The 13658-nt window shown below is 47.8% G+C and overlaps 1 protein-coding gene and 1 pseudogene across 1 annotated transcript in view; both read right to left on the bottom strand.

The window, feature by feature from the left end:
• Positions 1 to 13658, bottom strand: part of ATP6V0A4 (ATPase, H+ transporting, lysosomal V0 subunit a4) — a 40321-nt gene that overhangs the window by 21542 nt on the left and 5121 nt on the right. The window contains exons 5-12 of the mRNA XM_006777122.2: positions 12501 to 12626; positions 11940 to 12034; positions 10507 to 10633; positions 7629 to 7711; positions 6609 to 6702; positions 4907 to 5119; positions 1532 to 1682; positions 514 to 653 (exon numbers count right to left, since the gene is read on the bottom strand). Of these exons, the coding sequence (XP_006777185.1) occupies positions 514 to 653; positions 1532 to 1682; positions 4907 to 5119; positions 6609 to 6702; positions 7629 to 7711; positions 10507 to 10633; positions 11940 to 12034; positions 12501 to 12626 (1029 nt within the window). The remainder of the gene's footprint in view (positions 1 to 513; positions 654 to 1531; positions 1683 to 4906; positions 5120 to 6608; positions 6703 to 7628; positions 7712 to 10506; positions 10634 to 11939; positions 12035 to 12500; positions 12627 to 13658) is intronic.
• LOC102757030 lies at positions 8874 to 9302 on the bottom strand (annotated as a pseudogene).

Raw genomic sequence — 13658 nt, 5'->3', positions numbered from 1 at the left:
AAAAAAAGGAAAGATCAATGCCTTCACAAGCAATGTACAAAAAAACAAAAATGCTAAAAGGAACTGCACCAAACCATCCAAAGGACTGTGGACAAAAAGGGGCCACATGCTAACCTGACAAGCTCAGGGAAGGCCTAGTGTTTATGTTGAGTTTTGGCTTTTTTTCTTTTTTAAAAAATATATTTTATTGATTTTTTACAGAGAGGAAGGGAGAGAGATAGAGAGTTAGAAACATCGATGAGAGAGAAACATCGATCAGCTGCCTCCTGCACACCCCCTACTGGAGATGTGCCCGCAACCCAGGTACATGCCCTTGACCAGAATCGAACCTGGGACCTTTCAGTCCGCAGGCTGACGCTCTATCCACTGAGCCAAACCGGTTACGGCTTGGTTCTTTTTCACTTTCCATTTTTTCCCCTTCTCATAAGAACATGCTATTCCTATGGAAAAAAACAACAATCACACTTTAAGAACATTTGAGGAAATGAGGGGAGACATCTGATGGACGCCCACCTCATTGTCTGTCTTCTGGGCGAGGAAACGTCTCTCATTACGGATCATCCAAAGGGCAGCCAGGAGCATCACGGTTCCGTGACCACAGTCTCCAAACATCACGGCAAACAGGAAGGGGAAAGTGATGATGGTGTAGGGAGCTGCAGAGGTGAGAACCACAACAGCCTGAGTCTCCCAACAGTCCTGTGGGCTCCCCGACTATTGGTCTATCAGGCTCCTTGTGATAAGCCGGCTCCCTTGTGCCTTTCTGATTCTGTCAGCTCTCAGTATTCGCACCCCTGACACTTGCTTGACTCCCACATACATGAGCTCATCAGTGGATAAACACTATTATTCTCCACTTTACAGATGAGCTGAGTTTGGGAGTGGTTAAGTGACTTGCCCAAGATCACAAAATTTAATGGGATTTAAAATCCGTTTTCTACGTGCTTTCTATGCTCTTTCCACTACCATCTTCTGCTTCTTTCTCCACCATTCACATGTACCACAGCCCTCCAGCAGTTACTCACCTATGGGGCCCTGCATTATGGGTCACAAATTAGATTGGGACCCAGGCTGGACAAGAACAGCATCGTCCACTGCTTGGCCAATAGGCATCTGGTCTACCCCTTTATTTTACAAACCAGGCCACCAACATCACAGTTTACGTCACTAGGAATCCAGGCTTCTGACTCCAAGTTCTGTGTGTTCCCATCTCTCCCACACAACTATGAGATTGTGGGGATGCCTAGAGATGACCCTCATTGAACTGTTAAACAAACAAGAACCGAATCTGGCTGCCTGATAAGGCTACAGTTTAAGGGAGAACAGGTGAAATCTTGATAAGGAACAAATCTTTCACTAATCACCTTTACAGAAGACAATGCAGAGCATTCAAAAAAAAAATAAAAAAACAAATACGATTTTAGGAAAGTCACAGTTTAAAGTAATTCACCTCCTAGGTTGCCACCTTGGGGGTGAATCTTACCCAATTTTCATTTTCAAGCTGCTCAGGCATGTAACATATCAGACACCTTACCTGGGTTTATCTCCCGGTAATTGCCCACACCATATGCATCTACAATATTCTGGAAGCCAGCAGTGAATTTATTGGTCCTGTTAAACGTGGGAGGAGCGGTTTTAGATTGCACTGCTGTCAAGATAGGGGCCATGGAGGAGCCGCTTAGTTCCTGCAGAAAGAACACGTGACAAAAATGTAAGGAGGAGCGCCTTGGCTGGGTACCGGCACGTGGATCACAGGGCAGCTCTTGCCATCACGTACTGGGCGAACGTGGGATACTCTTGACGTCTCTGAGACTCACAATCTCTCCCATGGAAGTGAAAACCTTCCTAATACTCATCTAACCTATCGGACAGGAGAGCTGTCAGAGAGAATTCCTCCTGCTCCCCTGGCGATCTGCAGTCTCCTGCTCCTGAAATGCATGTTTACGCCTCCGTTCTGGGGCTGGCTCTCCTCTCCCTTTCTCTCTACTTACGCCCCCAAGAGCTCATCCACTTGCCGAATTTTGTTTCAATCTTTCCAATGGCCTTGACTCTCTTGAAAATTTCGATTCTTTTTTCATTGCCTGCCTAGGCTTTCAAACTCTCCTGTCTCAGCAACCCCACATAATCCAGGAGCCTAGAACTGGACTCATCAGCTTGCCCTAAAGCCAGGCTGTTCCTTCGACAGTCTCCACTCTCCAAATTCTTGAAACTTTGAAATCCGCAGACTTTCCCCTTCTCCTGATTTAATCACCAATCTCCAGATCTTGCTAATTGTCCCTTTCCAATCCCTCTCCCTCCCATTCCCACAGCCACCAGCCAAGCCCCAGCCTCCCCATCCTCCTCCATCTCTTGCCCTCCCATTTATGTTACACTCCAGACTGCATAATCCTTCTTTTAATAAAACAAAACAAACAAAACGCACTACTTTAGTCATATTACCTTCCTGCTCAAAAATCCTCAAAGGCTTCCTCTTACCTAAAGAATGAAGCCAGAACTCTTTAGCCTTGTAATCAAGACTTCTTTACATAGCTGACTAATCCTCCATTCACACCTTCCCCCCACTGCTTCTCTGTGGAAATCACCCAACTCCACAGTAGCCACCTCCCTTGTTCACTTTCCCAAGTGGGACCACTCCAAGCTCATCCCCCAGGAACCTTTTGGTCACTCCTAACCCAACAGCACTCACCACCTGCACACCCAGGGGGGATTAGCACCAGCGAAGTGAGTGCTCGTCAGTCCTCCTAACAATACCCCACTTTGGAGATGAGGACAAGAAGGTAGATCGAGGTTAAGTAACTTTCCCAAGCTTACATGCAAGTAGAGGAGTTCCTTACTCTATGATGATATATGTTTTCATCTGTGGGATTATGACCTCTTTGAGGTCAAGGACTGTGGCTTCCTCCTTTTTTTCTAACATGTCCTCCAGCAGCGGACATAGTATTAGCGTAGCCTAAGTATTTTTTGCTCATTGGTGATAATGATAGCTATCCTCCTACACTTGTCTCCTCACCTCCTACCAGCATAGAGCCTTCTACTCCTATCTGGGGAAATACTTTGATTATTTCAGAGGATGGAGAAACTGTAGAAATAGCCATAAGGAGCCTTGTAGAAGTCTGACCCCTTTGTGATTACAGAGCAACATTGTTCAGTGAAATCCTTGCATTAGGACAACTCCTCCCCAAAGGCTTGGCTGTCTTCTCCACACTACAGCCACGTGCTTCTAAAATGAAACCTGGATCATGTCACCCAGCACAGGAATAAGATCAGCTCCCTTACACCGCCATGAGGTCCTTCAGGAACTGCCCTGCAGCCTCTCCCTGACCTTCTTCCCATTCCTTCAGCTGCTGCACCCTCTCTCCAGCCACTGGTCTGCAGGTGGGCCTGCACCGCACACTCCTCCCACCTCTCTTCTGACCACGCTTCCACAGTCCAGCTCATGCATCACTTCCTCCAGGGAGCCCCCTGCCCTTCCCAGCCTGGGTGAAACCCTCTTTGTAAGTGCCCCATGTGGGGAGTTATTGGACCATCATGTGAGGACATTCAAATCCTGCCTCCTGGCTATAGGATCACAGCCAAGTTACTTCCACTCTCTATGCCTCAGTTTTCTCATCTGAATAAAAAGCGTTCCTATCTCTTAGTCCCATCCCACCTCAAGGCCTTTACCTTCGGATGCTGCAGCCTGAACGCTCTTTCTCCCACCCACTCCAGGCTTCCCATGGCATTTAGGGAAGTCTGCTCCGACGCCGGCTTTCAGAGGGGCCCTGTCCAGCAGCCCTGTCACAGCACTGTAAGACCTCAGAGTTCAAGCGCTGTCTTGACATCATTGCGTCTCACAGGGCCCCAAAGGTCAAGCCATGAGTTCCCCTGGTCTCAGCGGATATGCCACCCACTTAGCAGGCAAGGCCCAGCACTGTCCCTCAGCCAGACCAGACCACTGCCTCGTAGCCAACCTAATGGGTTTCACTTCCCAGAAAATTATTCAAATGAGCTAATCACACCCTCCCATGGAAACCAGGGCTCACCCAACCCTGTTGTCACTACAGAGCCTGCCTCCCACAGCCCCTGCTGGTTCACTCTGCTTCCAAGTACCGGCCCCAAGTGCAGCCTCCCTGTGGCCCTGTGTGGCATGCAGTGTCCTCCCCGGGGCTACGAGCATATGTGACTAGTAAACTGCTGCCAATCTCATCTGTCCAGTGCCAGGTGTCCTGTGTTTGCCACCTGGCACTCTTCGGGGCAGAGGGTCCGTTCTTCACCAATAGGGTGACTAGGTGTAAGAACAAGCCTCCGCTCCACCCTTCACCACCCCTCCCCATCCCCGCCTCACTTCTGCCCACCATGGATCACAGCCTGGAATCCACTAATGATGGACATGCTGACTGTCTGTCTCCCTTTCTCAGAAGTCCATCAGAGCAGGCCCTTGTGACAGCACAGCCCTACATCTACTCCTGGTGCACCGTGAACATTAGAGAGATGAATGGCGAGCGCTGCGAGACCCAGCATGTAGGGAGCCTTCTACTCCCGTCGGCTGTCATTACAGGAGCCTGGTTATGGTCTGTCCGGGGAGACTGTGACCGTTATGAGGTAGAGGATGGTACCCACAGTCACACTGAACTGTGAGGTCCACAGTCATAATGAGCATGGTGACTGGCACAGTCATGCTCGCTATGCACTTGCTGAAGAGGAAAGAAAAGGTGACTAATTGTCAAACGCTGAGAGAAAAGGAGTTTCTGCCATGTGCCCTACCACTGGTGACAAATGAAGATACAAAGACGAAGGTGACATCCTACCAGCAAGTCACTGGTGAAATTCACGGGACTCAGGAGCCTGACCACCACTCAGTGCCCGGAGGGGGGCTGGCGAGGCTGGACGTGACTCATCTTCCCCCTTCCCTGCTCCGCCTGCCGCTCACCATGCCTTGCTCCAACGCCTTCTTGATGCGCCCGGTGTCTGCCACCGGGAACCAGATCTCAGCGATGATGCACTGCTGGGTGACATCGATGTTGCACATGTTCAGGATGTGGTAAATGGCCTTCATCTTCTGCACCTTGACCACCCAGGAGTGCCAGTTGGCAGCCGCTTCCTGCAGGAGGCTCTGACGGTGAGACTCCGTTTGTGTTATAACCTGGGCAAAAAGCAACACACAGAAAAACAAGGGGCACTCAGGAAATGTCTGGCAATGTGGCAGGAATGGGGGTTCACCAGCTGCTTCCTCTGCTCTGGACCTGGATTCCCTCCTCTGGCCTGTGGCTCTCACCTGGCCTTGAACTCTCATGAGCAGTGTATCTCCCCTACTAGAGGTTCAAACTCTTAGGCAGAATTCTTCCTTTTCTTCTAAATTCCTCCCAGTACTATTATGTGTTAAATCCTGTCTCCCAAAAACATATGTTAACGTCCTAATTCCTGGTAACTGTGAAGGTTGATCTTATTTGGAAATGGGGTCTTCGCAGATGCAATTAAGATGAGGTCAGACCTGAGGAGGGTGGGCCTACTGAATACAACTGGTGTCCTTACAAGAAATTTGGACACCTGTATGATGGAGGCAGAGACTGGAATGATGCATCTACACACCAAGGAATGCCAACAGATTTTTCTAGGAGGGTGAAGATGCCTGTTAGCCTAAGAGTTTGGAAACACACACACACCCAATGTCTAAGGACAGCATTGAGGATCTAGAACCATGCTGACCAATACATCAGCCGCATGGAGCTACAAGAATTTAAATCACAAGCCATGTTCCAAGAGCTCCAAGGTCACATGGGAACTTGGCTCCTGTGGGTTATATATGTAACATTTCCACCACCACAGAAGTCCTGCTGGGCAGCACCGATGTAGAGTTCACAATACGATGTGGGATCAGCTGCTCTTAGAGATCACTTTCAAAGCGTCTTAAAGAAAGTATTCTAATCATGAAAGCGCTGAGCGCCACTGTGGGTGACGACAGATTTTATAACAACTGGGCAATTCAGCAGCAAAAGAATCGGTCAGGCTGGCTGTTCGACTTCATTGGCTAGTTGGTTGTATCATAGATGAGGCTGAGCTGTGGTCAGTTCTAACTGCAGGCAAAATATTACTGACATGAAAATATTACTGGCACCTCCTGTGCCACGAGGTTTCCAGCTCAGCCAGAAAGAGCCCAGAACCAGTAGCCCTGCCCGCCATCCTCCGGACCAAGGGAGCCTCGTGCTCCACAGAAGAGGGCAGCCCCGCTCCGCCCGGTGCTGAAGCCCAGCGTGGCCTCCCTACCCACTGAAGGAGGGCTCAAAAGAACTGCATTGCTGAGACCTCCTTGGGGAGTGGTTGGGTGGGGTGGGGCCCTGGCTGGGGGGAAGGGACCGGCCCTGCGAGGACCACCCGCTGTGTCCAGTACCCACTGTGTCGGGATGAGCACAAGGATCCAGTTCTGGGCTTGGAGTTCAGATGAAGAGTCATCACCTCTAGCCTATGAAACAGCCTCTTCATTATGAAATCTTCTGCACCAGGAGCTACAAGAGCATAGCAAGCCTCCCAGCCAGCTTCCAGCAAGGGCCCCAGAGGACAGGACTGATTCGGCAATGGCAGAGGTAGCCCAGCCGCCGTGCCCCTCAGAGCACGTGCCTGAAGCCCTCACTCACGGTGACTATATCTTCCAGCCTCGTGTTGATACCAGCCAGCATCTCCTTGCGCTCCGCCGCAGGCTCTGGGCAGGGGTAAATGGTGGCTCGAAACCTGTGTTTAATGCATTCCAATTGACACATGGTTATCGCTCCAAAGCATTCTGCACACCCTCCTCTGCTAAGTCACTACTTGCTGGCTTCGGTGAGGCAACACCTTTTCCTAGACTAACCTGCTCCGTGGCCGTCTATAAATGAACCCCCTTTAGAAGGCTTCCCAACACATGGCTCACACTATAGGAATGGGCTTCTTTCAAACCATAAAGCCTGTGAGCTGTTATATAAACAAAACCATAAGCTTAACTTGCCCCTTTTTGTCCCCCAGAATCTATTAACGCATTAATGTCCTTCTTTACTGAGTAATCTCTGCTTCTAAGGGCCTGGAAATGAGATGATTCTGTAACGTTAGAAACAGCTTAGCATGTGGTTTGCCTGTGAGCAGGGATAAACGGCAATGGTTTAAAAGGATCCACTTTTAGTTACCTTTAAATTTTGCCCCTTTAAGTCCTCTCTGTTCCTATTTCCACAGCTATTAAGGGTCAGTTACATTCTTCACACTCTCTTATCAAATGTGGGAAAGTTATTCTAAAGAGATGATTCTGTAACGTTAGAAACAGCTTAGCATGTGGTTTGCCTGTGAGCAGGGATAAACGGCAATGGTTTAAAAGGATCCACTTTTAGTTACCTTTAAATTTTTCCCCTTTAAGTCCTCTCTGTTCCTATTTCCACAGCTATTAAGGGTCAATTACATTCTTCACACTCTCTTATCAATGTGGGAAAATTATTCTAAATCCCCAAACGGACCTCAAAGAGGCCTCGATGGTGCCTTTCGCATTGCACATCAATAAAATATATTTTAAAAAAAATAAAGTTATTCTAAATCCCTAAACGGACCTCAAAGATGGTGCCTTTCACATCGCACGCCTCTGGCCTCACCCTGCCCCGTGCGCTGGTGACGGATCCACTGCCCGCCTCCCTTACCCCTCGCAGATCTTCCTGATCTTCTGCCGGAGCTGCTCTCCTTGATAAAATATGATGAACATGTTCTTTTTCATTTCTTCTTTCTGGAAAATCAGAACGAGGAGGAAAAAATGAGCTTTTCTTTCTGGTTACATTACAATGAAAATGTAAAGTTCTGTTTTTAGGTTTTAAAATATATATAAATTTAAAATTGAAAAACCTCCATTTCTCCCAGTTGGTCCAAGTTTGTAATTCATTATGGCTGAGGGCAAGGCCACCCAGGCAGGCTGTATGGGGCCAGCAGGGAGGCCAGTGCAGTCTTAAGGGGACAGAGAGTCCCACTGTCGGCTCCACTAGTTGGATCACAGCTGGGCCCTGTACTCAGCTCTAAGCCCTCTACTTAAAGAGATGTATTAATAAACAAGGAAGCGTCCGGAAGAGGGTCGCCAGGATATTGCAAGGCTTAACATGAAAAGAGCTGACCTAGCTCCCCAGGGTTAACTCACACACAGGCATCTCAGGGGCGAGTGAGTGCTTGATATTTAACAAAGGTAAAGTCGTGTCTAATGTTGGACCCACAGTTACTCACTGTACATCCATAAGAACACTGATTAAAATGCATCTTTTCTTTTGCCTGTCTGCTTGTTTCTATTGCAGATCAAAGTCTGGGACTGCAACACAGGCAAGTGCATTGAAACCCTGCAGGTAAGGCCCGTGGTGTTAGCATCCCAGGGCGCAGTGGAAGGCGTACCAGGAAGCCGGGCTAAGGCAGATCTTGCATCCTCACAGCCCAACGACGTGTTTTTGGCAGGGAGCCCGGATGTGGCCCAGGCTTGCACCTTCACCCCAGATGGGCAACTTTAGTAGCGTCCGGAGCTGCTGACTAGGCAAGACGCCGAATCCACGGCATAATCAAGCCACCCAGGGCCTCTCCGATATAACATCCCCGCACATGGCTCTCAGAGCTCAACTCCAGCCTCTCCCTGCCCAGCACCCATGGCGCTGGCAGAAAGGATCGTCAGGGCAGCTCCACGCTCCAGGCCCCAGGTCACCACACCAGAGCACCCAACAGATCCTTGCAGCCAGGACTGCCAGGCCCCCTCACCAGGATGAAACAGCGACTGGCAGGGCTGCCCAAATCCATCAGATGCCTGCGCCTCACCAGCCCGGCTCTCCAGCACAGTCAGCTGAAACAACGGCAAACACAAAGCAACGTCAGCCAGTTTGTGCTCTACTGACGCCGCGATGCTCAGGCCTTGACGGTGCTCAGGCCTGGACCTTGGACTTGCGCAGAGGGTACGGCCGCTCCTTCCGCGGCTGCTTCTTGGTCTTTGGGTTCCCTTCATGCTGCTGAGCCACGGCGCATGGTTTGTGTTTTCTTGGGCCACAGTCCCACGGGCTTGCACTTCTTGCCCTTGTAGAATTTCCTGAGGGCCCCTTTCTGAGTCCGGTTAATGACGGTAAGAACGGTAAGAACGCGGGCGACAGATTTGCGAACAACTCAGATCTTAGGAAGCGTGGAAGCAGGGCCGCCCGTCCCTTTGGCTCGGGCAGCTGGGACAGCTCCACCTTCAGGCCGGCCAGCTGTTTGAGCAACTTGTCCTTCTTGCCATGAAGGTCTCGAGCCCTAATTTTGGCCATGGCTAAACAAGCCGCAACCGCCTGCCTAAGATGCATCTTAAAAGTCCAAGTTTGACAATTCACAAGAAAGGGAGAAGATATATTTCATAAGCATATATGAAAATGTTACTTTAAGCAAAGAAATGTGCCCTTTTGCTCTTATTTCATTCGGGGTGGAGGGTAGTCAAGGCAAAATTATGGAGCCCATTGTTGGAAAAGTTGCAATAAATCCAACGAACTAGTCACATACCACTTGGGGCACTGGAATCAGGTACAACCCCTTCCCTGAGAAACTATCTGTCAGGTCCCAGCCAGTGTCACAAAAATGCCCACAACCCTTAGAGCCAGCAACCCTATTTCCTTGAATCCCTATCCTGGAAGCAATTCAAAAGAAAATAAAAATCCACGTGCATGACAATGTCAGGGGATTGGACCTGCACCCCAGGTACTCACCCTTGACCAGGAATCGAACCTACAACACTTCCATCTGTGGGCTGTCATTCTAACCACTTAGCAACACCAGCTAGGCCCCCAAGTCATTCTTTTTAAAAAAATATATTTTATTGATTTTTTACAGAGAGAAAGGGAGAAGGATAGTTAGAAACATCAATGAGAGAGAAACATCAATCAGCTGCCTCCTACACACCTCCTATTGGGGATGTGCTGGCAACCAAAGTACATGCCCTTGACCGGAATCGAACCTGGGACCTTTCAGTCTGCAGGCTGACACTCTATCCACTGAGCCAAACCAATTAGGGTCCCCAAGTCATTCTTATGCTCACATGCACACTGACCTAAATCAGTTTAGTTCTTTGTGATTAAGAGACAGCCTGGCTGGGTAGCTCAGTTGGTTAGAGCATCATCCCGATACACCATGGTTGCAGGTTCTATCTCTGGTCAGGGCACATACAGGAAGCAACCAATGAATGCACAAATAAGTGGAACAACAAGTGATCTCTCTCTCTCTCTCTCGCTCTCTCTCTCTCTCTCTCTCTTCTGCTTTCTCTAAAACCAATTTTTTTTTTTTAAATCAGGACAACAACAACAAAAAGACACAGCTGCCTAGTGTGGAAGGAGTATAGCTAAGTTTCTCGAAGGAATGCGGTGTTAGGAAGAATCAGTTTTTGACCTTTCGAAGGTAGAAAAAAAGAAAAGAGAAAGCAAGGGAATAGATATTGGCTTCACAGAAGTGAAGACTCGGTGTCTGCAGGAACGCAAGCCCTCTGGTGAGGGATACAGGGAATTTAGGAGGAAGTTATCTGCAGCCTGAGATACCCACTGTGACGGGATCCTCCAGAACTGTGTCCATCTCACTGAACTTCAAGTAGATGTTTCCTCGGCAAACTCGCCACAGCAGCCTCTCGAAGGAAGCCATCCTCTCCCTGTTTATCACACCAGCCGTGAACCTGGTGTCAACAGTCAGAAGAGGACACGTTACTGCGGAACAGGGAGGGGGGTGCAGGGAGAAGACTCCTGGAGACATGAAGATGCGAAGCCACTGAAGGTCCACCTCCCTCCACGCAGGACGTGATGGCACAGACCTGCCTGGCACCCAGAATCCCAGCCCTAATCTACCTCAAGTCCCTTGTGACCTCCTGTTTTCTTGGGCATGGTAAGGTTTCCTTAACCATCCCAATAGTTTGTATTTAATTATTTGCAATTAAAAATATGATAGACCATTCATTATAGCATTGTAGATGTTCAAAATGCTCAACAATGGTCTCTGTATTATTACAAATAATGTACTAAGAGGGAAGCATACACATGGATTTGTATACATCGTTATTTTTACCATCATCCAGGCATCTAGATCATTTCTGACCCAAACTTTACACTTTAACCTTGAGATGGTTACTTCCATCGGTCTATTATGTTTAATGTACATTGGTCTATATTACTTTCAGATCAAACATTTTCAGTATCTTTCCTTTATATTTCTAATTCGATGCTTACTACCTCAAATAGCAGGCCTATTGAATAAAAAACTAGAGTTGCAAAACCCAGCACTTTGATCAATTCATCAATTTTACTTTCCACTGTGTGAAATCCCACCATGTTGATGGGCATAACCACATTGTAGCACCACTATTTGTGAATGACTTGATTGTATAACTATCCCATTTCTAATGGGAACAGTTAAGAAAACCCATCAAAATTATTATCCCCGTCCTAGCTGGGTAGCTCAGTTGGTTAGAGCATCATCCTGATATGCCAAGGTTGCAGGTTCAATCCCTAATTAGGGCACATACAGGAATCAACCAATGAGACACTGGAGTGGTGGGGGCTTGCCCTCAGGGGTGGGAGTGGCGAGGGGGAGTCAAGGGGGGTGGGGAAGGAGACATATGTAAAACTTTAAACAATAATAAATAAATAAATAAATAAATAAATAAATGTGTTCTCTAGGGGAAAAAAAGAATCAACCAATGAACGCATAAATATGTGGTACAAAAAATATATTTCTTTCTCTCTCTTTCTCTCAAAATCAATTAAAAAATAAATAAAATAAAAAGTTAAAAATTATTATCCCCACATCTTTTCTATGTGGGGACAATACAAACATTGCACTCTTTGGACTCATTCCAGTGGCTATTTGTTTGTCCATTCATTCATCTATTCATTCATTCAAACACGCGGGGAACCCTATCACACGCTGGGCACTGAGGACCAACGGAGGACCCGTTTCCACATAACTTCCAGAACAGTTACACTAACCCCAGCTTTCCGGCCATGTACGCGGGCATAGCTCTTAACTCCAGGAGACCAGACGTGTCTTCAGTAAAGAAATCATCAGGTAAGTTGGTTTCCGTCTGAAAGTTAAATGATCAATATTTTCATTTAAACGTATTTAAATAAACTTAAAAGCACCCCACACCTCCAAGTTTATTCTATTTCTAAGGAAGCTTTAATTTTCTACAAAGAGTTAACAGAATTCAGAAAGTGGAGCGCTCCATGCCACATCAAAAAGCTTCCCCAATCTCTTCCTACCCAAATCCCAAATCTGCTCAAACCAACTGTTCTGCTTTGTTCTGACTTACACTTCTGTCCTGGCCATTTGGGGCACATCCTTTTTAATGAGCATCATAGTACGTTGCCATTTAATTCAACCAGCACCACAGCCATTGCACCCAGAACACTCCCCGCTCACCAGTGGCCCAGCCTTGGGGCAGAAACGGTGCTTTGTTCACATTCCAAACCAGCCAGCTTTCAAAATAGAAATTTGAGGCTGGGGGGAGGGGTGGCAAGGAGGGCTTTAAATAGTCCCCAAATAATGACCTCAAAAAAGTCCTGGGTTTTCTTCAGGAGATACTTGAGTTCAGTCAGTTCTAGGAAGCTTTTCTTCAACGCCTGATGGTTCTGGTTGGCTTCCTGTAACTCTCCTTCGAGCTTTTCCAGAACGGTCTATAAGGAATGAGAAAAACGGTAGTCCAGGCAGAAAGTACTATGACATTGACTGTACATTAACCACACAGATAAGTAAGTAGAAAAAAAATATTCAGGGCATCATAGTGGAGCCCGAAGGGGCCTGTGCAGTCGTTAACTCTGTGTGATGGTAGAGCTGTAAGCCAGAGCCACAGTCACACACTCTTGCGTTCAGTCATCGTGGGGAGCATTAAAAAACACTCCGGGGAGTGAAAAGGCAGCTTCATGGAGAAGTCAAGGCATTTTGGCAAATTACATGTCTCTTCCCCATTTAAAACACTGAAGAGAGGCCCTAGCCAGTTTGGCTCAGTGGATAGAGCGTTGGTCCACGGACTGAAGGATCCCGGGTTCGATTCTGGTCAAGGGCACATACCTCAGCTGCAGGCTCAATTCCTCACCCTGGTCTGGGCACATGTGGGAGGCAACCAATCGATGTGTCTCTCTCACATAGATGTTTCTCTCTCTCTGTCTCTCCCGCTCCCTCCCACTCTCTCCAAAAATCGTTGGGAAAGTATCCTTGGGTGAGGATTAACCAAAAATAAGAATAAGAATAATAAAACACTAAAAAGGGAAGCTGAAGTGAATTTACATGTTGAGAATTCCTTCTGCCCAAACACACTGTAATAATAACAAAATATAAAAAGAGAAACCTAGTGTCACCCCCCACCACCAACAACCAACAAATACCAGGTATGGGCTGGAGCCTCGAAAGCCAGGGATAAGCAGGCGTAATAAGGGAACAGAGGAGCACAGGCACGGAAGATGAAAAGACAAAAAAACAGAGAAAAGAACCATCTCCCTTCCAAAACGAGCATCCAAAGAGAACATGGCTCAGGAAGACGTCTAGGTCCTGTCCGGTCCCGGGGGCTGTCTGCAGGCAGATCAGGCTGTAGGACGACACAGCTCGCACCAAAGGACAAACTTCTGCCAAAACTCAGACACAAGATCGGGGCGAAAGCATCAGCCAGGATGCCATCTCACCGTTCCCAAGAACAGGTCTATGACAGAGAA

The sequence above is a fragment of the Myotis davidii genome, unplaced genomic scaffold (genome assembly GCF_000327345.1).
Source record: "Myotis davidii unplaced genomic scaffold, ASM32734v1 scaffold329, whole genome shotgun sequence".
NCBI classification, from domain to species: domain Eukaryota; kingdom Metazoa; phylum Chordata; class Mammalia; order Chiroptera; family Vespertilionidae; genus Myotis; species Myotis davidii.
The sequence above is the reverse complement of the archived record's forward strand: the minus strand, read 5'-3'. Positions and strand labels throughout refer to the sequence as shown.